General features: G+C 41.2%; 1 protein-coding gene across 7 annotated transcripts in view; it reads right to left on the bottom strand.

The window, feature by feature from the left end:
- ARIH2 (ariadne RBR E3 ubiquitin protein ligase 2) overlaps window positions 1–25,363 on the bottom strand; it is a 36,693-nt gene that overhangs the window by 8,957 nt on the left and 2,373 nt on the right. For 4 of the 7 annotated variants that reach the window (XM_023935245.2, XM_086845445.1, XM_086845441.1 and 1 more), the window contains exons 2-8: window positions 22,904–23,251; window positions 10,121–10,188; window positions 8,389–8,452; window positions 3,587–3,734; window positions 2,949–3,070; window positions 1,949–2,058; window positions 1,010–1,127 (exon numbers count right to left, since the gene is read on the bottom strand). In XM_023935245.2, the coding sequence (XP_023791013.1) occupies window positions 1,010–1,127; window positions 1,949–2,058; window positions 2,949–3,070; window positions 3,587–3,734; window positions 8,389–8,452; window positions 10,121–10,188; window positions 22,904–23,152 (879 nt within the window). In that variant the 5' untranslated portion in view covers window positions 23,153–23,251. Of the gene's footprint in view, window positions 1–1,009; window positions 1,128–1,948; window positions 2,059–2,948; window positions 3,071–3,586; window positions 3,735–8,388; window positions 8,453–10,120; window positions 10,189–22,903; window positions 23,252–24,691; window positions 24,826–25,363 lie in introns of all 7 variants that reach the window. The other 3 variants (XM_086845443.1, XM_086845442.1, XM_086845446.1) reach the window with 2 other exon arrangements.

Below are 25,363 nucleotides of genomic sequence, written 5' to 3'. Positions count from 1 at the left end.
TGTTACTCCTTGTAAAACTGAAGGTCTTGCTGAGTTACCACTCTGCATTTACTCAGGCACAGAGACACAATTAGTTTGTGTATGACAGTGTATCACAGCTACTTTGACGACAGATAATTGTCACTATATTCTGCCTTCAGCAGCCACTAACAAATGATGTCTCAGCTACCTGCAGAAAATTTGCCTAACCACAAGAGATGCACACACCCTCACTCTACAGATACCCAGGTGTCCAGATACATTTTTTGAGCTGCATAGGTAAAAAGGAGGAAGTGAGTTTTGCTGCTTTGTATAAATTTTCATGTCAGGCAAAATGTGTGCCAGGACAGTGCTCAATAAAATAGAGTCTTATTTCTACAAACAAGCATAGCAGGAACAATACCATCACATGCTGACATCTTCTCCCGAGAAGGAAGGGAATTTGAAATCCCTGGTCCATCTAAATACCTCCTTTCCTAACATAACTGAAGCTTGCAGCTAATCACCACTGTCACAATTGCCCCTGGCTCTGGTAGCACAAATGTAGCCAAGAACTGTTTTGAAGTCAGGCCACAAAATTCCAAAAAGACATTAAAACTTCAAATCTTGGAATAGTACTGACTTTGCACTTATGACACCCTCTCCTTGCATTTTAAATACACCTCCACTGATCATTTCATTGTAGTCACAATTCTTTTGCCTGTGGGAGGACAGCGCACCTGGCAGTCAAAGACATTCACGCCAGGTCTGGAGTAAGGACCACCAGGTCCTTACTGCAGGAGGGCAGCTGAGCTTCCCACACAAAGCATTCCCAAGGCATTCAGCTGAGTTCTATCACTGCCATAGGGACAAAATTAGTTCACATATGACAGTAGCTTCTGACAGAAGCTTCTTGACAGTCCCTAGGGAGCTGTGAGAATTTGCAGTCTGTGAAAAAGAAGAACACAATGCTATGTGTGCATAGAATTATATCCTGCTTTCCAGGCAGGGCTAGAGAACAAAAAAATAACATGCAGGTGCCTGTCCTTACATCTTTAGTGTGAGCACTGATGTAGTTGGCTGTTTCAGAGTCATCTGCACACTTGGTAAGCCATTTCCGAATGGTAGCGCAGTCTGTGGGCGCGTGGTACATCTGCCGACACTTAAAGCTTAATAGTGGGGAGAAAAAAAGAAAAAGACATATCAATTTCTACAGAAATGACTCAAGGATTGAGGTTTTCCTGACCAAAATCTGGAGGCCTCAGTAAGGGATGGAAATGCTCTTGTGTATTAGTAGAGTGTGAAGACCAAGACTGAACTCCAATTCCCCCTTCTTGTGTAAAAGCCAGAGTCAGGATGAAAGTGGATTCAGGCCTGACAAATCACGTGTCTGAGGGCTGATGTGTCCCTTCCTAGAGCCTACCTATGTCTCTTCGAACATGACAGCAGAGTTCTGGGGTAGACCAGTCACTTATAAGTAGCCTGACTCCAGTGGCAGGTATCAGGCACCTGTATTAGCATGACTTGACAACCCCAGGTGAATAAGGGCCATTTGCATGGAGATATGAGAAAGCTGAGTCTCTCTGACTCTAAGGGAGTCAAATGTTTTTAATAAACTTAAACACTCAATGCCAGCAGATAGCAAGGAGAACTCCATGTTTACTACCAGAATCTATATCAAACACTGTGTAGGAAAATCTTTAACCTAGCCAAAATGTGAGAATAGTAGATTTGTAATCTGTTAGTTACTCAAGCTCTGTGTCCCCTGGTGTCAGAACACCCAAGTTCCCAGGAGTTTAAGAAACAAGAGGACGTCTGACCACCTGCAGAAGTTAGATCACAAGCGTCCAATTACTCAGGCTAACTCAAGTTACAAACAACTCTAGCATTTCAGAGACTTCCACAGACCAAAACTGTTGGCAAGCAAAAGGATTGACTCTGAGGACAGCACACACTTTCCCTGTAATCTGTAAGCTTCTCTGTTTCTTACCAGAAGACCTCATTGCAACGATTGCACTGCACTCGCCGGGCTTTTGGCTCTTGTACCTGTATGACCATAGGGCAATCTGCACCAGGACACAGCTGCAACTGGTAATGGCTCTGTGGACACAACAAGGGAGTAAGATCAGCACTGGGTGCAGGAGACCATTATCTGTTCAACTTTAACTATTCCTATCCTCAAAAACATACAAGGCAGTTATTTTGTATTATAAAAAAGTGGAAAGTGTCACCAGGTCTTGGCTATCAAAACAGACCCTGCATCTCCTAACATGGAAGAGGTTTGTTAGTTACTTACAGCTTCTCTAGTGGGAATTCAAATGCACAGTTACAGGCTGAGTCAGCACAGCAAACAAAACCCCACAAAGACACTAAACAATTTTACTCCTTTTGAGCTCTTCCCCCATCTTCTCCTTATTTCCCAGAACCTATTCAGCTGCTCTCCTGTGCTGGCCATTTCTTCCCAAAGGGTCTCTTACTGAAGTGACACCATGCTTTTATATTGCTTTGCTGCTTTTTTAGTATTCCCTGTCTGTTCCCAGTTATCAGAATACTCCTCCATATTTAACCTTAACAACTGCTGCTTTAATTTCAAGAAAGCTCACATAAAATGTAATTGAGCAAGCCAATTCAGCTGGGCTAACGTAAGCTGAGGGACCTATTTTTCTGAACCTAAAAATATTTATGTATGAACAAGAAGGACTTAAATAATCAGATTGAAGTTTTGAAATTCTCAGCTGCAACACTCTGAGGATTTTGAAGCACCAGCCAAGGAGTTAGTGGATGACCTTACAGCAGAATTTACTTTGGCAACCTGCTAGAGCATTTTGTCAGTGAGGCTGTCTTACAGAAGCAGCCACATCATGCCTATTGAGGAAATTTTGCTGCAGCTACTGCAGTTCTAATCAAAAATGCAAGACATTTCAAACAAAATTTCTGCAAGTCGTTGGTGACTTGACCCACGGTATTTTAAAACTGAAAAAATCTACTACCTCCACATAGTCCCTGAAGAGGTAGCGCCTATATTTGTCTTTCAGCTCTTCACTAGGCAGCAATGGAAACACAAAGTCTTCTGGTGTCCGGAGTAGACAGTCCTGAGCCATGCAGGACACCCCTAAGAAGAGAAACCAACATCTCAGAACAGTGCAACTTATACTAAGGGGTGAATGCACAGAGAGTATTGAACACAGTTTCCTTGGAGCCATCTGTTGTTGTGGCAAGAGGGATACAACTGTGAAACAAATCTGGGCTGCTGAAAAGCTGAAGCCCAACTGTCTTCACCAAAAGATGACAGGGCACATGTGTATCCAGGACCAGTGAGTGCTTCAACCAGCATTAACAAGGTCAGATACTTAAATTAGAAAATTACAAGTTACTGCCATGCCAACATGAAAGATAGGCTCGGAAAAGCCCAAAGCAACTCTGGCAACTACTGGCTTCTCCCCAGCACAAAGGGAACAGATGCTTGCATCCACAAGCACTCCAGGGGCATTGCAACAGTCCATCATCACAGATGCAAATTCTATTCAACAGATTTGCAGTTTCTAACTTGTTACAATCTTGCTCTTGACTCATCATCATGGCCAGTGGGGCAAATACAGACCCAGCACCACATCCACCTTGAACTCACCAACTCCAACACCATCCTTGACGAGCACTGTACAGTGCTGCTCCCAGCAGCTGCGACAGAACTGGTGCTGACAAGCCAGGGAGAGCAAGTTCTCCTTCCGGACAAACTGCATGCACACTGCGCAGTGGTGGGAGGAATGTACCATTGCCTGGGAGAGACACAAATCAAAGTGAAAGCGTCCCAGACCTCCTAGAGCATTTTCAGCTCATCCACAGACACCTGCCCCACCCTCACGGTGACAGTGGTCTCCACAGAGGTCCAGAACAGGTTCATAAGCAGCTGGTGTGCTAAGGTCCTGCACTGCCCCAAACAGTCAGTCCTTCCCAAGAACCTCTAATCCCACAGTGCACAAGTTAACAGTTGCTGAAGAGTTTCTGCTTCTCCTCTGTTGCTACCCAGAACTCACCTTTACTTTTCTGGTTCTTACTCTCACCTTGGTTGAAATATGTCATTGTGTTAGTCCTTGCCTGGATTTACTAATATTCTTTGTTAACTGGGCCAGACTATCTCCACAGGCTCTGGAGAGCAGCTGTCACTGCAAACAGACTTAGCACTGCCCTTGTACCAGACAGTAATTCTGGGTAATGGGAGACGCAATTGTAGAGTGTTTATACAGAGAGGAAAGGGAATTCACAAACTATCACCTCCCATCTCTTATTTTCTGCCTATTCTACATTTGGCAAAATAGGCATCGTCCCTTCAGCTGAAAAGGATTGAGAGGGCTTGTTTCAAATCAGGCATAACTGCTATTGCTTCACCAAACCACTGAAAGTAGTCTGGTTTCCCCCTATGTAGTGCAAAGCTGATCTCTAGACAGCATATCTAGCCTGCAACACATCTCCACTCACCCCTGGGACCTGCAGAACTAGGTCTAGCTCAGCATCATCAAAACCAAGGCTCTACAAAGCTGTCAGCTGCAGTTTATGTTCCAGTTTTTCCTTTCACAGACAAGTCATATAATCACTTTGCAACCACTTTGCTACTCGTGGAGAAGCTGGTGTGAGCCTGCCATCAGTTTCCACACCGATCTCTGCCTGCCAGAGATGCAGAGCAGCAGCCCCATGATATGCAGCCACATGACTGACAGAACTTGATTTATGGCATGGCCACATGAAAGAGGAAGCAATGTAAATCTGTTCTAAGTGGCTTCAGTTACAGACCAGAACAAGATTCACTGAGTCTGTAATTGCACTGATTGCCTGGATCAGCTGCTCAGCCTGAAGACACGTGCCACCTCAAACCCCCACAAGCTGCCTCTCTGAGCTCACCACTGCAGTTTCTCCCTATGGGGTCAGTCCCTCTACAGACACTCGCTATGAGCATCTGTCCCCAGAATCATTCTGCATTACAAGCTGAAGCACAGAACACCTTGCTCTAGCACACACAGACTGTAATGAATCGCCTAGAAAATCAAGTTTAAATTAACTTTTTAACCATAGCATCTTTCTTCCTAAAACAAAATCACCATTTCTAAGAGACTGGAGAAATTATTAATGGCTCAAAACAACTGAAGTGTGTGTTTGGGTGTAGCCACTGCTCCACATCCCACCCACTGGAGCCTAGAGCCTCTGGTCCAGGCCCAAAGTGGACCAAGCCACTGGAACACTGAAAGCCACACCTGTGGCAAGGGATCAGAACAGATAAAAGGCTGTAATTACAGTGTGCAGCCTTGATGAGCCCCACTGCCTTGGACCTTACAGCAGCTAAGACTGACTGGATCCAAGGTGGTTACCATTACCTCTCTCTCTTTTTCTTTTTTCTTTCTTTCTTTCTTCTCCTAACTTCCTTTTCTTGAAACCTGGATGGATTAGAGTTCGCTAAGTCAGTGCCTTGCCTTACTTTAATTGGATCTTGCTTTAATATTTGCCAAGTTCTTTATGGTCCAAAGTTTGTATGTAAAAGTTTGCTATTTAACCTCCCGAGAAGTTTGTTGTCTTCTCCTGCACTCTGCCCAGGGGTAGCAAAGTAGCTAAATCCCTTTCAAGCACTTGAGAGCACTCAGGGTGTGACAATTTTTCAGGTGAAGTGAGCAGGGTGTCCTTGAGAGTGGTGAGGAGCTACTTTCTACTGGGACAACACAGTGCTGGACAAAGGAGAACTGTCATTTAGTCGAAGATGAATTTTCCAGCAGAGAGATCATGGTAACCTGGGAAAAGCACAATCTCAACTGCTACCTTCAGCTAGACTTGCTAAAAGATTATAAAACTTGTCCAGCTTTGAATGGACAGAGCTGGGCTGAAGAAAATTAGCAATCTCTGCCTGGCCTTGTGGAAAAAATACAGTATTTAACAAAAAAGAAGAAAATCAAATCAGTAAGGGAAAATCCATAGTCTGCACACTTTTGGGAGCTGCTTTAATAGTTGTTCAAAGAGATAAGCACAGAGCTAAGCAATGAGATAAGGAGGTGAATGGGTCGTTGACTGAATTGGCTAAAATACTGCAGATGACCTTGGAGGCAGAACACAGCGCCCAGCAGAAAATACATAATGAGCTAAATGCTGAAAAGACACTAACAGAAAACTTGCACGTTTGAATAAACAAATCTCTTGTAAGAGAAAGAGAATTACATTTGCAGATTGCCTGCTTGAAGGGGAAGGATTTGGAGAATGAGATGGAGCTTTCCAGACTCACTAAAGAGGTGGACCTTACTGATGATGATGTCACCTGCCTTTATCCTTGGGAGGAGCTTGATACAGCAAAGCCAGAACCCCAACCTCTCCCTAAACTCTGCCCATAAAGACCAACGCTGCTTATGAGAGGGAGTGTGAGGAGGCAGCACCCACTGCAACAACTAAACAAATGCCCTTTTCTGCAACTGAGCTGGCTCAGCTGCAAGAAAAATACAGCAGGCAAGCAAAGGAAACCAAAACAGCATGTATGGAGGATTTCACTGATGGTTGGGGGCAGACAGCATAAAGCTGTTGGAGGACAAAACACAAGGACCCTGGGGTCCCAGAGTGTCTTTCACAGTGCATAATGACAGAAAGCCCTGGTCTCTGACTCAAAGGACAGCCTATTGGGCAGGAGGTTTAGACCCCCTGGAGAGGAGAGAACCCATCCCTATCCCTACTCCAGCATAGGGTAATCTCATTGAGAGTGTGCAATAGACTGCTTGCCTCCAATTGATACACGAGAGGGGTCTTGCAACCTTTCAGTCCTCTCATGCTGTTGTTTGCTGAGACAGAGAGAATAAACTCTGATTAAAGGACTACCTGACTCATGGAAGCTTTAGACAACTCAATTGCTTAGAGCTGCTCATGGGGATGGACTCCAGACAGGACCTGGTTTTAACATGGGGGCAGTTGGTAACCTATGGCAGGTAGGATTTGCTGCAAATGAAGACTCAGACTGCTGTACAAAGGGCAAAGCTCAGGGATCCCATGGGTAGCCACAGATGCCCGTAGCAGAGAACACAAAATTAACACCAGATGGAGAGTTCTTTCTTTTGAAAACCAGTCCACGAGGGACTGGGTTTTCTTTTTTTCTCTCCTCTTACAGGTATTTCATGAGAAGATGATTGGCCATGAGCAGATGGAAGTGGCAACAGGACTGAAGAGTTACACTGTTCTTCATTGCATCAATTATTTGCACGCATTTTGTCTCAGTAGTTTTGTCATGTTTATATTTGTAATGTTTTGTCTCAGTTTTGCAGTATGTATAGAAGTTTGCCTCAAGCATTGTTTTGAGTTGCCACATTGGGCGAAAAATATTCCTATACTACTTCCTACCTCCTCAGAGCAAAATATAAAGTTACTGTAAATTAAAGCTGGGAAAGTGTTTGGTCCAAACCCAGGACCCTGACTGAAATGATGTGCCGGTGGTCTTCACCTTACCTGCCAAGGAGGTTGGAATGGCCCATTGTAGGGGGAATACTCAAGCAACAGCTGATACAAGACTTGGATAAATCTTGAAATACATGGGACTAATTTGCAGGTAATATCAATTTAGAATTTTTTTTTCTGGACTTTAGGCAGATTATTTAGCCAATGAAGCTTACACTTCTGTCAGTTTAGCTTTTGCACTATCTGCTAGTTATAAGAGAGCTCAGATGCCAAATCAAGCTTTTAACATCTCCTCTCCCCCACAACCCAGATGCAGTATTTTATCACTCAAAATCTGACACATGGCAATGTGTTCCTAGGGTAATTCTGCATTGTACCAAGACACCCACCATGAATGAAACCTATAAACATGCAACAGGAAGTTTCTATTTAAAGGGGAGGGGGGAAGTATCTGAAGATCTGTGTAGCCCTGGCTACAAAAAACAAGTAGTTGGTTCAAATATCAGCACTGACTGACTCAGCAGCAACACAACTCACTGGGAGATTTGGCTTAAGCATCCCTGAGCTGTGCAAATAGATAAAAAGGTAAAAAAAGCTAAAAGAAAAGATAAAATTTTAAAAATCTGTTCCAGACACAGACAAGCTCTGTTCACTCTGTGCTGCCAGAACTTCCTTTCAGTGACTTTTTACAGAGAACAGAATTGGAAGAGGCAGCCAAGCCCATGCACTCTGCTCCTTCCATCGTCTGCCATCACTCATGCCAAAAAATGATCCTAATTTTCTTGAAGAAAGTAATTATTGAACACTACCTGCAAGCCAACAGCAAAGCTGCTACTAAAATATAAGAGACCTCTTGAATGCATTCTCATTTCAGAAGTAAATCCAGCAATGAATCAGGGTGTAAGACCGGAGTTTATAAAGGGTTAACATTGGACAGAGTATGCTATTAGTAATGCAATCCCCGGGATGGGGGTCAGATGTGTCTGCCAAGGGAACAGACGGGATAGTTTGCATACTTACATGTTTGGATGAGGTGGGCTGAACTCGTGCTTCTACTAGCAATTGGGCAGCATTAGACTTGTGCCTGAAAAGGCAATTGAAGAATGATCAAATCAAGTTCTGAATACATTTTACATTGTTAAATTGATCCTTCTTGCCTGAATAAACAGTTGTCTCTGTGCAAATAGTAGGGTAGGTTTCAACAAGGAAAGTAGAAATATCTCCTGTGTGAGGCTCCTTCATATACTGAACTGAGCTCCCATCAACAAAACTTAATGAGAGTTTATTTGGAACCAGAAATACTACTTCTCCTGGTAATGGATTGACATTTCCCTTATACATCTTGATGAATGTTTTTCTACAACTACCTCCCTCCCCTGAAAATTATTTTTAAGCTAAGATTTTCCATCCACACTCCTAGACTAGTCCTAAGCAACTGTCCACAATAACACACACCCGTGAGGCTCCAGACTGTCTCCTATTCCTCTGTAAAATTAAGCTGTCTCTGTTAAGTCTCACTTAAACTCCAGACTATTTTCTAGTTAAGCAATTACTCTACCACCCTTTAGGCATATGAAGCTGTCTATCAGCAGCCATGGAATTATGCAACACATTTTGCTGTTTGTGATTTCCTTTGCAGATGAATGTTTGTATCTCACTGAATTCAGAAACAGCAGCATCACTGTTGTGGCCCTGCTGCAAGTCCTCCCTCCTCACCAACACTTAGTTGTACTAGGGAGCTTTCTTTTGAGAATGTCATTTTGTATCAAGAGAGCAGTTTGATAACTAGATGGCTGGAGAACAATTTGCAAATTCATCATTTTAGAAGTAAACCCTTCCCCAAATTTCCTCATGTTTAAGTCTCATCAGTTAACCGGCATGATCACCCTGAACTGCTATGCAGGAATCTCACCCTCCTTGAACCCCAGGGAAAAGCTTTCACAGGATACAGGGTAACCAAGGAGGCAATAGCATCCATACACAGGATGCATTTTCCATACATTCTCTGGATGAAGTTGCTGGCTACAGAGCCAAAAATGTCTGAGTATAATGAGTCAAGCTGATATGCTCTCTATTTTCAGACAATGTTCAGTTCTCAGCCAGTATTTTGTGGAGGGGCTGCCAGCCAGCAGTGCCTCCCAATGCACTTCTCGCATACGTTTAGGCCGAGTCCGAACCCTCTTTCTGAAATCAGTTGGAGGGCTTTGTTACAGTGACACTGACCAAACAAGGGAGCTGCAGTGCTCAGTTCTCTCACATTATCTTCTCCTGGTCTCCAAGTGCTGGCCAGCTTGGAAAAAAATATCACTTAATGTCAACAAAAACTTCAGTGTGAATGTACAACCGAAGACTACATCAGTATAGGGCCAGTGCTCCTTTATTATTTATGGCTCCTATGTTCAAAGCAGAATATATTATCTTTATGTCTATTAAATAAATACAGATGCAGCACTTTCAATCTGTTACCTCAAAATTTAAGATAAATCTATCTAGAGTGTTCCCAGCATAACAATAATTTCTAAACTGAAAGACATTTACCACTACTACCCTCTCCCTGTTTAAAAATTTCTTACAGGCAGTGCAGCCTCAACAGATCAGTAGTTTTCCTCTGCTCCCTAAAATGGACTGCATGTCCTGCTTCCAGGTCCAAAGATACTTGCCAGAAAATACACCTATGGAGCACCCTGAGCATTTTTGCAAAGCCAGGGGGGAAAGCACTAAGCAAAGACGAGATAAGACTATTTACACTTACCTTTCCAAAATCTCTGAGATTTGCCAGTGGAAACTAACTAATACTAGCTTTGCAACAGCATGTGATACCTAGGTGGAAAATAAAAGAAAAAAAAAAAAAGGTCAAACTTTGCACATTTTGAAGCCACACTCTGCTTAGGAGTACGATTTTCATATCAAAATTGTACAAACTCAGTAAAATATCCCAGTTATAATCAATGCACATTAAATTGCTAGACATGATACTCAGAGCCAGTACACCTGCAATACAAAAGCTGGAATGAAGAATGGGTGTACCAAAAACTAACTCACATACTTTGTTACACCAGCACAGAGAGGAAGGAATCAAGATTGGATTGGACTGGATTAATTTAATGGCTCATAGAAGCCCCACATCCAGTCCTGACTGTCACCACCACTCTGGAGAGCCAGACTAGACTGCCATTGTGTCCTCACCAAAAATGCAAAGTAGGAACTCCAGGGCAGACAGATACCACTTACTGAGGTGGAGAAGAAGCAACAGGCTGCAAATACAGGCAAACTGTGACAGCAAAGGGTATGAGGAAAATACAAAACATTTTGACAGTCCTTCACTGTAGAGAAGAAAGTTACACACTGGCGTGGAGAGAAGACAGAAAACTACTATGACAGGGTCTGTTTCCATGCAGAGCTGCTTGCATTACGTGGACTCTTGGCAAACACTAGCACAATCCGTCCTAGCCTGAGCACCATCAGAGTACTGCAACATGACATTTAAATAATGCTACAAGGGTACAAGCAAACAAGTTCTCCTTCATTTTATGTATTAGTTTATTTCAGAAGAAAACAGACTTCTCTGCTTGCACAAGAAGACTCCTACCCACCAAGACGACAGACATCTGCTGAGCTGATAGACCTTCACCTTGCTTCTCAACCCTTTCAGGTCCTAAAGTTCAAACAAAGCAGGTGTCCTCCAAACAACAGACCTTTTCCAGGGGAATTCAGAGGGCTGGCAATGCCTGTCTCCCACTGCTATTTGTGCTAGGAAGCACGTGGGCAAGTTTGTTGTCTGTACATTCTGCATTCAAACCTCCTCTGACACTAAAGGGCTCTGCCTCCCGCACTCCAAGACGAGCTATCACCAAGGCATCTTTCTACTTTGCTCACAGAAAACAACTCCTTCTGTTCTAGGTGTAGGAAGAGTTTTTTTTTTTCTCCTAGAAAAGCTGTCAGTCCAAATCACTGGCTGAAATGCCATAGGCCTTCTTGAACGCTGCTACAGGTGAATCACAGGATGTGATGCAGTACAGACAGCACACCAACACTATCCTGGAAGGAAAAACAAGCAATGGTCACTCCTACAAAAACAGTCAGGCTCTCCACACCTAGAAGCAGCATATTCATTACTCTTCTAAGTCAACCTTGCTGAAAAGGTACAGTTTCACAACATAACTGACCTATTGCTGCCACATGATACTGCCCTGGTCCTGCACTGACATTTTTCAGTGCTGGATGGTTGTGTCAGAGAATTAAACCAGGGCAATACCAACACACAAAGCAGATGTGGTCTTTAACTGACTCTTACCCACCTCTATATTCTGATGTGCCCACTTTGCTGGCCACTAAGAAATCCCACTAATAAAACAGTAATTTTCAATATACAAATAACCCTTTTTCTAGGAGAACCAAAGCTTTAGTTCATGCTGTGCAAGATCTGGCATGTTACCTTCCTCAACTTTATCAGCAATGTGATGTGACCCTCTGAAAACAAAGGCTTCCAGGCAGCACTGCCCTCCCTCCCAGCACAGAAGCCTGTGATTAGATGAAGCGTGGCACACAGGGCTGCTGCTGCCAACACACAGTCTGCATGGATGAAGTGACACTGCCAGCCTGGGATGGGTTGTTATGTTAAGCCCCCAGCCTGGCAGACCCAGACAGACACCTCTGACTTGTTTGTACAAGGAAAACATCTGCATTTGAGTCTGTAAAACAAACAAGCATCAGGAATGTGGTCTCTACAAGACTGGCTTCCTACAAATGCAAACCACATGCTAATGAATCATTCTTTAGCAGTAATGAAACTATTTCTCAGTAGCAGTAAGGAAGAACTGACAGAAGAAAACAAACCCCTGGACTTAAATGGGAAACTAATTTGTAACATAGGAAAATGAATATTTTTCAGTTGGATTTTCAGAGCCTGAGGTATAGCATTTGTTGCAGCATCACGATTCTATGGAGTTACTTGTTCCCTGAGGAGGAGTCAAGTACATCCAAGACTGAAGACGTACAAAGAGAAAGACAAATACCAGCAGACATTTCTGAAATCAAACAAACTCTCCTAACACAATCAAATGCTTTTGAGCCAAACTTCATGTCAGGCAAAGTGTGGAATTAATGCTCCAGAAGGATGCCAGACTAACAGATCTAGAAGAGTAACAGTTTCTTGTGACTATTCCTATTTAACTCCAACTACAAGTGTCGACTGGATCAGCTGTAGTGCTAATTTCAGTATTTTCATCATAAAAGCACAGAAGAATATAAAGCACACAAGAACTAACAACTATAAATTTTCAATTCATAAAGCCTGATCCATGACATTAGATCACTTTCATAAAAGCTCTGAAGCAGAAAAGTTTTTGATACTACCTGATCGGAGCGCAAGTGATCTTGTGAAAGAGAAGTTCCAGAGTCAGTCAGTTGCAGCAACATAAGCACAGTCCCCTTGGCACAGAAGTACCACATCTTATAGATTAAAGATAGGTAACATTCAAACTGTAAGAAAGAGGGATGGGAGAGGAGCAAGCAACTGATGACGCTGGGGCTGTGCCTGCTGAGTGGAGTCTCACCACATGCTATGTCCTGCTAATCAACAGCAAGGCTGGGAATTCAGAAGACAAATGTAAATACCATCAGGGGCCAACACTACTGAGGAGATTCCAGAAAACAAATGTGAGAAGAAAAACAAATGTTTAACAAAAGCCTACTTCTATGGATTAGCAGCACTCCCCAGCCTCTCTTCAATGACTGTACACTCACAATGACTGAATGATTGTACCAAGTCAGACAGTTTTTCCACAGTAACATCCCAGAAAAGTTAAAATATTTCTTTGTAAGCAGGAGCAAAACCATGCTGAACACAGAAAAATACCAAAAATTGCAATCAGAAGTTTGGTCCATGTTTACATAATACATTATCTTGCACTACTGAAGAAGCAATGTACAGAAGCTGATACTGCTGGCACACTGTCCAATGAAGCATTTCCTGGACAGTGAGAAGTTTCACCCAATGAAGTACCTCAAACTTTTAAAACACTTCAGAAAAAGCACTGATTCAGTCTCCTACCAGTCACTGGGTGCCACAAGATCTCAGGAACAGTAATGCTTTGTCTCAAACACAAAACACATTTAAAAAAACTTATGCCTCTGATAAATTGTCTGCTTTGTTTAAACTTTCCTATTCTCATTTTAGAATCCCAAGAACCAAAAAAGGCAGTAACACACCCCATTTGGCGTCTTGCTGGCAGCAACTTCCTTCAGTGAAATACTTCTACAGACTCCAGTGCAAAGGGGAATGCATATTCTATATGTTGCACTATTTAGTATTTGCCTGCAACCCATCAATTATGCCAGTGCTTCTACACAGCCTGATTTCTCCAGAACTCCTCTATCTGGGATTAAATTTATTAAAATTTAGAAGCTGAAAGCAATAGTCATGCTAACTTTTTTCTTTTCCTCATTCTCATTTCTCCACAACCAGCTTAAAACTTTAATATCAAAATATCAGTCCAAATCTGACCCCAGAAAATTTCTGACTGAAGACCAGACTTCCTTCTCCATGATGTGGCAGCAAAGCTGAACAGACAGAATCTCATCCAACCTGCCATTTCTGGTTTTATTTTAAAACAGGAACTTTATCACCTCCAAAGCCTCTTCCAAACCTCCAGTTCAACTCTGATTTATGGAGTGCTTCTGATTGCCAGAAATGGGCATCAAATGTTGACCAGTGCATTGGAAAAGGGGCACAGCACAGAGCAAGGGTGCCAAAAGGAAACTGCTCTGCATAAGGAAAAGTAAGGAAAAGACTCCACAGGAGTTGAAAAAAAAGTGTAGATTTTACACAGTGCTGAACAAAATCAGATGTTTTGAAAGTGGAACAAAATAGTAATGCCACTGCATCAAACACAAATCCATCCATTTTCTGGAAGAGTGCACAGTATTTTTTTTTTCCATTTCCATCTCCATTTATCTCCTAGGTACTTTAGTCTCTAAGATAAGCAAAATTCTTGCACTTCTGAAGTGTGAAAGAGAGTCTGGCACTCTTTAGGACAAAACAGTATCAAAAGAATTTGCAAAGAGTCCCTGCAGGTACCTTGCTGTGTTCAGAGGGCTCAAAACAATTGTCTCAACTTGCTTCCTTAGATAAGCCAAGGTGTTTGGAGAGCTGATGTTTCATCTCTTTACAGAAAATCTTTTCAACCATGCCTCCTTGACAATTGCTAATTCAGACAAAAATGTTTCCTAAAAGCTAAAACACACCATCTTTTGTAGAGATTATATTCTACGGAAATTGCTCAAGCATATTTATATGGCATGCATATTTCATGAGTTCATTTCACTTTTCTCAAAAGGAAGGCCTACTTTTTTGGAGGTGCATTTCAATCCTCACTTTTGCAGAGGTATGGTATGAGGAATTTAAAACAATGATCATCACATGATTCTCAAAGAGATTCAATTCAGAACGAGTTGGAGATTATAGGGTCTGGTTGGAGCTGACATCTCATGGCTTTGCACCAAGCTGACAATTCCTGTTAGATCAGAATTGCACTGAAATGTCTGCCCAAGAAGAACACAAATCTGGCATAAAGAAATGTAGCTTCCATTTATTTTATTTTCCCTAATCAAAGGTTTTTATACAAATAGATTTAAGCAGATAGGATTAATCTTGAGAAACATTTGTTTTAATCCACAAATAGTTTTTGTTAGTTCTACAATGAAAGGATGAACTTCAAAAGATACTAGTTTGTGTATTGCATCCAAACCTCTAAAAACACACTAAAATTCTTTACAACAGGAAAGGCACACACAGAAAAAGCCTCTGAAATTGTTTCTGTTGGTGAGAAATTATGGCAAAATAGAGACTGAGCTGAGCTGGCAATAGAGTAACACCTTAGAAAGAAACCATCATTTGTATTGAGTAATTTCACTGAAGAAAAAAATCCCTTCACACATGCTTTACTTCAGTTTGCTGAGGTAAGGAAAGTGACCCATAAATGGAAAAAAAATCCTTTTATACTTGTTTTTCTTCTGGAAAGTAGATCTGACTCCCTCCATGCTCCATTGGAAAAATTATGTGGCTGTCCTGTTTTTACTGGAGGGCTTCTCAGAAAACTGCAGAAGTATCAAAAATTAAGAAAGGGCAACCCAAAGCTTTTTTTTGGACCACATTTTGTCCTTTGATCTACCTCTTATAAGCAGACTTCCAATATGTAATCTAGTAGAAAACTCAGGAGGTTGCAGGGGCTTGAGATATGATTCACATCACCTGCTGTAAACACCCGAAATGTTCAAAGTCTTGTAGCAAAATCTTTCATATCAGTTACAGGTTTCTGAGCATAAGAAGATTGTTTTCAAAATTGAACTAAAATTAATTTCATCTAACAGGAAAACCAGACAGTCTTACAACAAAATCATATATATTGCATTTCTTTTTTTTTTTTTTTTTTTTTTTTTTAATTTACTTGACTGAACACAAGAAAAAAAGTGAGAAAAAAGCCCTCCACCTTTAGGTTTCACACAGAGGATTGGTTATGATTTGTCTGATATTTCAGGCGCTCTCCTGATTACAGACTGCAGGATGCAGCAGGTAAGAAATGCCACTTAAGAGACTGTAGCTGTACTCTCAATACCATGGAAAGGTTCTGACAAACAGCACTTTGTAAACTCTGCTTCATCACAGGGTTTTAATCTGTACCCCATCACTCACCTTCTGGCATGCAGAGACCTGGTGGCAGTCTGCAAGATTAGAAACATATTTAGGAGGCAGACTGCAGTTTGGGAATGACAAACACTGCTGGTGTCACACCAGGGTTGTGAAGCTGTCAGTGCCTAACCTAGTTGGCCACATACTGAAGAAAAGGGGATCTGGGGTTAAATTCTAGCTCTTTCCCCACATTTACACATCGCTTTAATCCATCCGCTCTCCTACACAAGGACAGCAACAATTTCAGCTGCAGCTGCCAACAAACAGGATCAGTAGGACTCAGCTAGGAAATCTCAACATACGTATTTCTCAAGCTGTTAGGCTATTCTTCCTGAGGAAATTCAGAAATAAATATTAAAAGAACAGAAACATTTAAGCAAGCTGGTATGCCAGAAGGCATTATTACAAAACAGCTATGAGATCCCTTCTTTGAGAGATTTAGAGCGAAAGAAATGCAGCAAGAAAGCTGTAAAACAGAACACGGATATAAGATTGACATGAGATTCCCCAGCTGTCCTCCCTGCAGTTATTCTTTCCAAAGCAACACAGTGTGAGAACACCAGTGCCCAGCACTTGTGCTTGCTCCCTGAATGCCGCCAACACCCAGCAACACGCCCCACTGCATAGACCCTGCTGAGGTGCTTTCCCTGCAAAACACAGGAAGAGTGGACAATTCCTTCTGGTTGACAGAGAGGATGATTCAGAAGATGCACAGGGAAGAAGCAAAGGTCTGGCAATAACCTGAAACCACACAATTGTGACCAGTGGCTCAGAACACTGCGCAGCCAACCCAGACTGGGAGCGCTGGTGTGCACAGAGCCACAGTGGAGCAGGGCTTAGGTAACCTTGTAATGAGTAATACCTGCTCAGTCCCAAATAACACAGTCCTTCACTCAACAATTCCAGCTCTAAGGGTGTTTTACTTTTGTTATACAAAGATGAAGAGGAGGAACATCTGCTCTGCACAGTATTTCACAATGCACAACACAGCTTGTTTCTGCTGCACCATCCTTAATAGGCACAGTACAAATTTGGCAAAGTGTTCAACTGCTTCATGCTGCTCCTGTGATCATGATGTCCAGCTTTAAGCTTGCAACATGAAACAGTTACTGAGAGATTGTTTTGGCATTTTTCTTGACTTGTGTCTTGCCGCTACCTCCCACCAAGATCACACTCATCAACAGCTGCAAACAGATTTCTTTGCTCACTGCAGTCATATTGGCTGTAAGATACACTTAAGGTGTGAATCACAAAGAAATGTGTGGGCTATAATCACTTTCCACATTTGCAGCTCATTTTTCCAGTCAAGTTGAGAATTTCAGCAGTCCTGGGCAGTAAGTAACGAAATTGTTTTCTCTCCTCAGATGACTCCAGGAAGGTGTCACAAGGTTGTAAAGTTTGGGTGCTCCAGCCAGCTCTTATTCTGCTGACCAGAAGTCTACAAAAACTTAATACTTTTCACAAAACAAAAATACTTTTATGAGCCAAAACAAAATACACTAAAGACAGTTACACTGAAGTTAGACACACTCATGTCCTCTTGATACCACTTAAGTACAGACATTGTGAATGTGTAGGCAAAAACGAAACTTTTGCATTGTAGAACTTCCAGGATCTTTCTGTTTGGGAACAAAAAGCAGGTAAAGGACAAAGGTATGTCTCAAACCTGAGTGCTCCTAAGGGTTACAGCCTCAGACTGGATGTCCCACATAATGTTGGCTTGGTGTTAAAATACAGAACACAGTATAGATATAAACCTAAATATGGCCTGACTAATCTAGGGGTTTGCAGGTACTTTGAAGCAGTGTGTAATCTTTGCCAAATAGCACCACAGGGGTCCTGTGAAAAAGTCAAATTTGCCTATCAGGTTCTGCCATTTATAAATAATTATATTTAAATATTTACTGCTTACTAAGACTTTTCAATGTTGGTGCTTATGGACTTGAACTTTGAACACATATTTTTGAAACCCTGTTTTTAGTACATGCATTTTAATACTTCAAGGGGCTTTAATCCCTCTCTGCACCTGAGGTACCCAGGGCAGAGTGAGGCTTTAACACTGCCATTTTGAATTACAGGAAGTTCCATGAAGTCATTATGGCACTGAAAGGATGACACTGCAGCACTGCAGGTTAGTTCAGATAAGCAGCACCCTATAGCACATTCTGGGCCATGGTTTGAACAGCAATACAGCAGGGCACAGACACACCAGGGTCCTAACATATGGCTCTTTACAGACACTTTTGTGATTGCAGGGAACAGGCTCCTTCAGGAAGGGCTGCTCACACAGGCTGCCAGTCCCCACACACATGACCCTGGGTCTGCTGGAGATGGTATTTGCAAAAGAGCACTGCCAGCTCTCACCATGCAGCTCTACAAACTAACTGCTCTGTGTCAGCGCAATTTGAGTGTGTGGAGCAGCCTCAGAGGGCTGTGTTTTCATGAGTAAATACTAATCTGGTTCCATGAAAAGATGCAACATCAGTCTGGTGAGCCAGAATATATGCGAAACTGGTTTATCTCTGAAAGATCAGTAGTGATGACACAGATTAACAGAATTATATCATGATATCAAATACTTTTTGCATCTACTAAGATTTACTCTTCAAGGGACAGAGCTAAAAAAACCCCACATCACAAGGCGTAATTTCAGGAAGCAAAGAAAGTAAGCTTTTTGCTCTCTGATAAATATTAGCAGATCACTCAAATTAGTGAAGTGAAAAGTATAAGTTCTTCAGTCTTACAATTCCTTTGGTTTTAGTGGAAAGACATCAGTACCTGTAGAACAACTTGACTATCTTCCCTTGCTAGCTTGCATATGCAGAAAGATCACAGCTTCCTCATGACTGACAATCAGCTAACACCTAAAGTCAACCTAAATTTTTTTTCATACATTCTAATTGCAATTGTTTTATCTGGTGGTTTATATCAAACACATAACAAAACAAAAAAAGAATAACACTAGAAAAATCTGCCTTATCACTGAAACAGAGAAACCATTGCCAGTTATTTGAAACATTACAGATACTCCAGACATGTATGGAGACCCTCAGCAGAGCCAGGAAGCATCATTAACAAACAAAAACAAAATGACATAATCATACACTTAATTGCTTGCCAGTGACAGGCTCAGCTTTGTTTGTACAACTGCTGAGGATCACACTGTTTGCATGTACTGATAAGCCACTCCAGGACCCACAATCACCCAATGACAACTGACAGAGTTATCTCAAAAGCAAAGTTACTACTATACTGTTTTAATTCATTATTTTTGAAAGATACTGTATCTTATAATTGTATGTATTTCTTAAAAAGAACCTTTGTGAATTCATTTGCTGGTCTGAAGGCAATATGAGCTACTCTGCTTTTGAGAGCATTGTCCTTCACAAGTGCTGACTGTGGTCAAGTGACCTATTGAGGAATTAAAAGTGACCTACTTCAATTCACAAGCCTTTTGGTCAGAGAACCACAGTTCTGGGTATTATTTTGAGATTGTCTTCTGGTATGCTTCAGTAGAGATAGCATGTCCTAATTTTAGTCAGGGTATTAACAGAACCTTCCTTAGATCTTCATATTAACAGCGCTAACCAAGCAGCAAAGACTTCATTTTCTTTTCCTTGAAAACCAATGAACTCACAGTTCTTACTAAAACCAAAACGAAGAAGAAACTTTCAGAGTAACACTTATTACATCTCTCTAGCTTCTGTATGGCTCTGGAATAATCACTAATGTAGTGGCAGGCCTGTCACACAGCACAGCTGGTTTAGTCTACTGCTGCCTTGCTTGCACTAATGTTTATATTCAGGTTTTCACACCTGACAAAAAGCAAGTCAGGAGAATTTGAGGCAAAAGTTTCCCTCAACAGTAAGAGATACAAGGACATAAATTTACCTACATGTAGGGTGTCACGCTTTTATCAGACTTCAAATTTTAACTGTGCTGTTTCTAATTGGGATAAACAAAACACAAGCATTTTGTTGAAGAGAGTTTCTCTTTCAATGTTGCATATAAACTTTTAAACATGTGCAGGGTGTTCACACCTGACCTGACATTAACCAGCTAGTGCAAGGTTTGCTCAGTTCAGTGCCTTCAGCAAGAATGAGAATAAGGTCAGCTATAATTCATGGGGAATACAAAAGCCAAGAAGGTGTCCAGAGACCACTCTTTATGCTACACTTTAAGATAAAATAGGAATTTAACAATCAGTCTGAAATAGCTGAGCAAAGCAGTTTGAAAAACAAATGCTGAGGGTTAATGTGCAGAACAAATTAAATACTATCTATTTAAACTGTTATTAGCCACTAACTGCACAGATTGCAAATATAAAAATGTAAAGCTCTGAAAATCTGTTTCTGGTCTTTCAAGTGTATAGACAATATGTCACAAAGAAAAAGCCACTCAATACACATGTATGTGTCCCAGAGTTAACCTTCAGAAAGTGAATCAACTAATGAGAACAGACAGTGGCAGAACATTCCAACACAACTTTAAACCCATTCACTGCATTTATTTTTTATTTGCTTTAGGGAATTGTATTCATCTATTAATTTGTGATAGTATATCACTCAGATACCAAGTCATCCAGTGGCTTCAACTTTGTACCTCCTGAAGATAATCTTTAATTTACCTTCAGCCTTCCCTGCTGGGGCAACCATTCTGCTTTAAATATGAGCTAATGCAGAAAAAGCACCACATAATCAGTACCTACCATAAAGGATTAAAGGAGAGAAAGGAGTAAAGGAGATGAAATCAAAATTAACTAGATGCTCCAAAAGAACAATCATCACTATCCAGACATTGTGAAAGGTAGTTTTAAAAAGAAAAAGCAGTTTTTACAGCTCAAGGAAATGAATAGAAAAGGAGGTTATATGACTCTTTAAGAAGTCTACCCCTGTTTACTCATATCCATTAAGTCCATGGAAAATAGTGATTATAAATAGCTCAGCATGCTCCATTCAATTTCTTTCTTCTCTGTGCTCACTAATTCAATACTAATTCTTTCTATTCCATTTTGTCTCAGAAAACTAACAAAATCACAAGTTTCCTTGGTGGGGAGAGAGGGGAAGGAAGACAGGTTGTTGAAGAACTGCAAGCAAGTATGCCAGGAAACAAAAAGCAAATGCTGCAGATACACAAGAGATACCCAATAGAAGTGCAACTGTGAGAATATTGTTGCTGGAGAAAAGAGAGTTAATGTGGCACTTTGAGGGCCAAAGCGTGAGTGTGTGGCTTACAAGACCACATCTTTCCAAACCACTACTCAAATTCAATTTCATCTTCTTATGCATAAACCGAAGTGTGTAGCATTTAATTTTAAAAGTAAATTTACAGGCATATTCTTGATATAAAAGAAAACTAGATTTTCTCTCCTTGGGTACTACTTGGGATGAAATTTGAGCTAGCAGGTTGGTATAGTGTGGGCAACTATAATATATGCTCAATGAGACCTTCAGAACTCCTGAAAATTTTATTTTAACACTGGAAGCCTGATTTTAAAGACTAAAAATATTGCTTTCTGTAATTTAATTCAAGAGAACAATATGGCAGGGGTCACCTTTTAGGAGGGTGTTCCATTTGAAGGCAGACAATAAGGTACAGAAAAGCTGTTCTAAATCTTAATTGCTAAGAACCAAAAGCAACTGGCAGCAGGATCAGAAGTGCTGACCAACTATTCTCATTTGTACTTTTCTGTTGCCTCCAGTTTCTGATCATCTGTAGGGAACTGCAGGCATTCAGAGCTCAGAATGCACATTTTGAAGTAATTACAGAGAAGTTTAAGAGCAAGAAAAAGTAAAACTTCATTTTCTGAGGTGGTAAATGCTGGGAACAAGCATAACAGATAGCAAAACCATCAGATTATGGGTACCCTTTAAAGCCTGTTGTTTATGGTGCATACTCCTCAGGCTTTATGGTTATACTCTTTCTACACGTCATTAATGTGCAAATAAAGATCAAGAGATCTCTCTCATTTTAAAAACTAGATTTGATTCAGACAGAATGAATTGGAATTAAAACCTACCCAAGACAGTTTTTTTAATATGCTGCAGTCACCACCTGTCCTGCCTTCAGAGGCTGTTCCAGAGAAGAGCAAGCACTAGAAGATCTGGTTTGTTACTAGGTAGAAGCAGCGGCAATTTCAAACCACTGTCCACATCTAGAGCTTAGAAAACTCTGCTTTCCCCTGGCCTGTCTCCTCTTCTGACTGACAGTAATTAGTTACAAAGAGAAAGAAAACTTCACAAAAGTCTTATTGAGCATAGTAACCATAGAGCTGACTCCGAATGTGACTTTTCTGTGATTAATTAAGTCACACTTGCCCCAAGAGGTGGCAAGTTCACTGTACTTGAATTGCTATCACTGCAACAGTAGGGTTAAAAATCGGCATGACAGCTAACCTGTCTTTGAAAGTCCAGGATTATTCTCAGAACCAACCAAGAAAAGTGTTTTTGTTAGAATTACAGAGTTTTAGCATTCCTATTTGTCAGTTATCTTCTCAAACACAGGTGTACCAAGCTGCACCATTTATGGTTTGATTTGTTTCTTTTCTACATGCCCTCTTTGCATTGTGTTAATACAAAGAGTTATAACTCAGGAATTTTGGTCATGAAGCTCAGCTCTGCAAAAAAAAAATTCAACATTCAGTGAGGAAGATTTTTCAGGCCCCAGTATGTAACAATTGTAAACCTTTGAGTCAGTTTCAAACAAGGGACCTTCGATAATGCTCCTCCAACCCCCCCGTAACAGCAATGTCGCCACAGCTTTCATTACAACTGTATTATCAGCATTTGCCTGTTCACAACCACAGACTTGTCTTGCACCTGTGTTAATGCAGAAACCTTTCCTCACCTTTAACGTGGCAGCCAAGCTGGCCATGTGTTCATTCAGAGTGCTCTCCGACTCCTTGTAAGTCAAGCAGGTGAACTGATATTCCTCTGGATCAAAGGCATCTGCTCCCTGCTGCTCCACGTCGTTAGCTACCCCATCATAATAATCCTCAATATCCCCAGGATCCTCATCCTCTTCCTCCTCCTCGCAATTAGGGTCATAATCCTCTTCATTGCTGTCAGAGCCCTGGCTGTTCATGTCCACGGACATCTTAATGCCCTGCCAAACTGCAGACCAGGGAAGCAAGCGCAGCTTCTTTTTTTTCCTCCAAACTTTATTGTTCTTTTGATTTCATCTGAGCTCTGTCTCCTAAGAGAGGAAAAACAATTTTTTCTGTGCCTAAGAAATTGTAAGAGGTGCCAAGTCAACAACAAGTAGATGATCAAACAGCTAGGAACAGACCAACCCAACGGCCCAGTAAAGAGGATTCTGCTGTGCATGTCCCTGGTTTGGATCCACTGTGACTGTTGCACCTCCAAAGCCAAGGCTGCTCTTACAGGACAGGTCCAAATCCTTGGAGACTGGGTTATTACACTGCATCCTAGTCCCCAGTGCAGGCCCCGTGACTTCTGACATTTGGAAGCTGGCTGCATAACCTTCACTACAGATCTTCTCAGAGATAAAACGGAATTTATGACAAAGTTCTTTACCAACAGCCTGAAATGCTTAAGAACAGCATCCTATCTATTTAATTAACAGGAAAAACACAAACCTCTTACCTATGACCACAGCAGCTAGAAAGGCAACCTGTGATATCCTGTACAGCTTGTAATATTCTGAACAAATCCATATTACTTCAGAACTACAGACATTAAGCGGGACTTAGGAAAATAAGACCAGCAAACAGATCTCTCACATGCACAATTTTACAGTCTTCAATACCATCTCAAAAGAAATTGTGAAACTAGTTCATCCCTTTAAATTGGTTCTACTGGATATGATGTGGCTTGGGCCTTATATCTGAAGGGGCAAATAAAATTATTATTTATTACCTTCCCAATATATATACTTATTACTTTTTGAATGTAGAAATTTATGCTCAGGTGTTGACAACTGTTGGAAGAAGAACAGCTAACTTTTCTTGTTTTTTAAGATTCTCACTTGTTTTGGAAAATTCACACATCTGATACTTATCTGAACTACAAATCTTCTGTTTGTGTAATGGAACCATATGAATTTGAGTTCTAAAAGATTCAGCAGTAAAGCATGAATCAACCTTGAACTATGGTCATCTCATATCTAGTCAAAAATTTCCATTTAACTGAATTATTTAGTTTAGAGAGACTATATTAAATACAGAAGAATTAAAACAATGCTGTAACCAAATTTTACATATAAAAACATGTATTGAAATCAAAGCTCTATTTTCCACAAGCAGCACATATTCGGTTCCTTAAATACACTCCCATTCTGCATTACTATGTTGTCAGCTCTGCCACTCAAATATATTCCCTCAGTATTGCAATTTGTAGCTGCTGGGGAAACCATAAGCAAGCTTTGATAATCCTGACTTTACAGTACAGGAAATCTTAACCACAAATTTTAATTATTTTTCCTCAACTCTTGTTTTTTTTTGTTTGTTTGTTTTGGTTTTTTGTTTGGGTTTTTTTTCCCTGTTTCCAGTCACCTGACCAGGCAGCAGAGAATAACCAGGAAGAGATGGGATGTACAATTAATTTGAGGGGCTTCAGTGATTTCAGGAGATACAAACCTCCAGAGAGGCTGAAGACTAGTACCTAATTACATTACCTCCTGAATTCTGGTCTTCATTCCTTTCACTGCCTCTTGATTCCTTAGCTATCCACAGCACACGTAGCACACAAATAATTTATAGCACTGCTTTCCACAGGACTTCAGAGGAACAGACACACAGTCCCTCCATACTGGAAGGAGACAGATGTGAAATCTGATTTGGCAGATACAAGGCAAACCCTCATCCCTCCCTCTACCCTGCTTAGAGTCTGGGCTTAATCTGCATTGACACTGAGCTCTTGCATAAAAGAATGGATCTTTACCTGCTAAAACTTATATTTAAAGAATGACTTATTTGAGCCTCTAACCCCAGTGTGGACTATCAATAGCCCAGTGTGCGACAACTTTGTTCAGCCACCACAAAGCCTGATCAAGTTTCACAGGCCAGGGAACTTCTCAAACTCACTCAGATCATTCCACACTCTAGAAGGAGAAAAAAAAAAAACAAAACCAGGAGAACACTGGGTCCTCTGCTCTTCCAACACATGGTAAGTCACATTCAAGCAGTGAGATGTTTGTAGATATCCAGGTAGAATAATGGGCCTGCCCAGTACCTCCCAATTACACACCAGTCACTGGGGAGGGGGTGAGAGGAGTGCAGAGATGTCTCTCTGTGCCACTAGCACATTTTTGTGAGCAGAGGAACTATTTGCACAGGCAAATGGACAT

The sequence above is a fragment of the Cyanistes caeruleus genome, chromosome 11, assembly GCF_971803275.1.
Source record: "Cyanistes caeruleus chromosome 11, bCyaCae1.hap1.1, whole genome shotgun sequence".
Classification (NCBI taxonomy): domain Eukaryota; kingdom Metazoa; phylum Chordata; class Aves; order Passeriformes; family Paridae; genus Cyanistes; species Cyanistes caeruleus.
The sequence above is the reverse complement of the archived record's forward strand: the minus strand, read 5'-3'. Positions and strand labels throughout refer to the sequence as shown.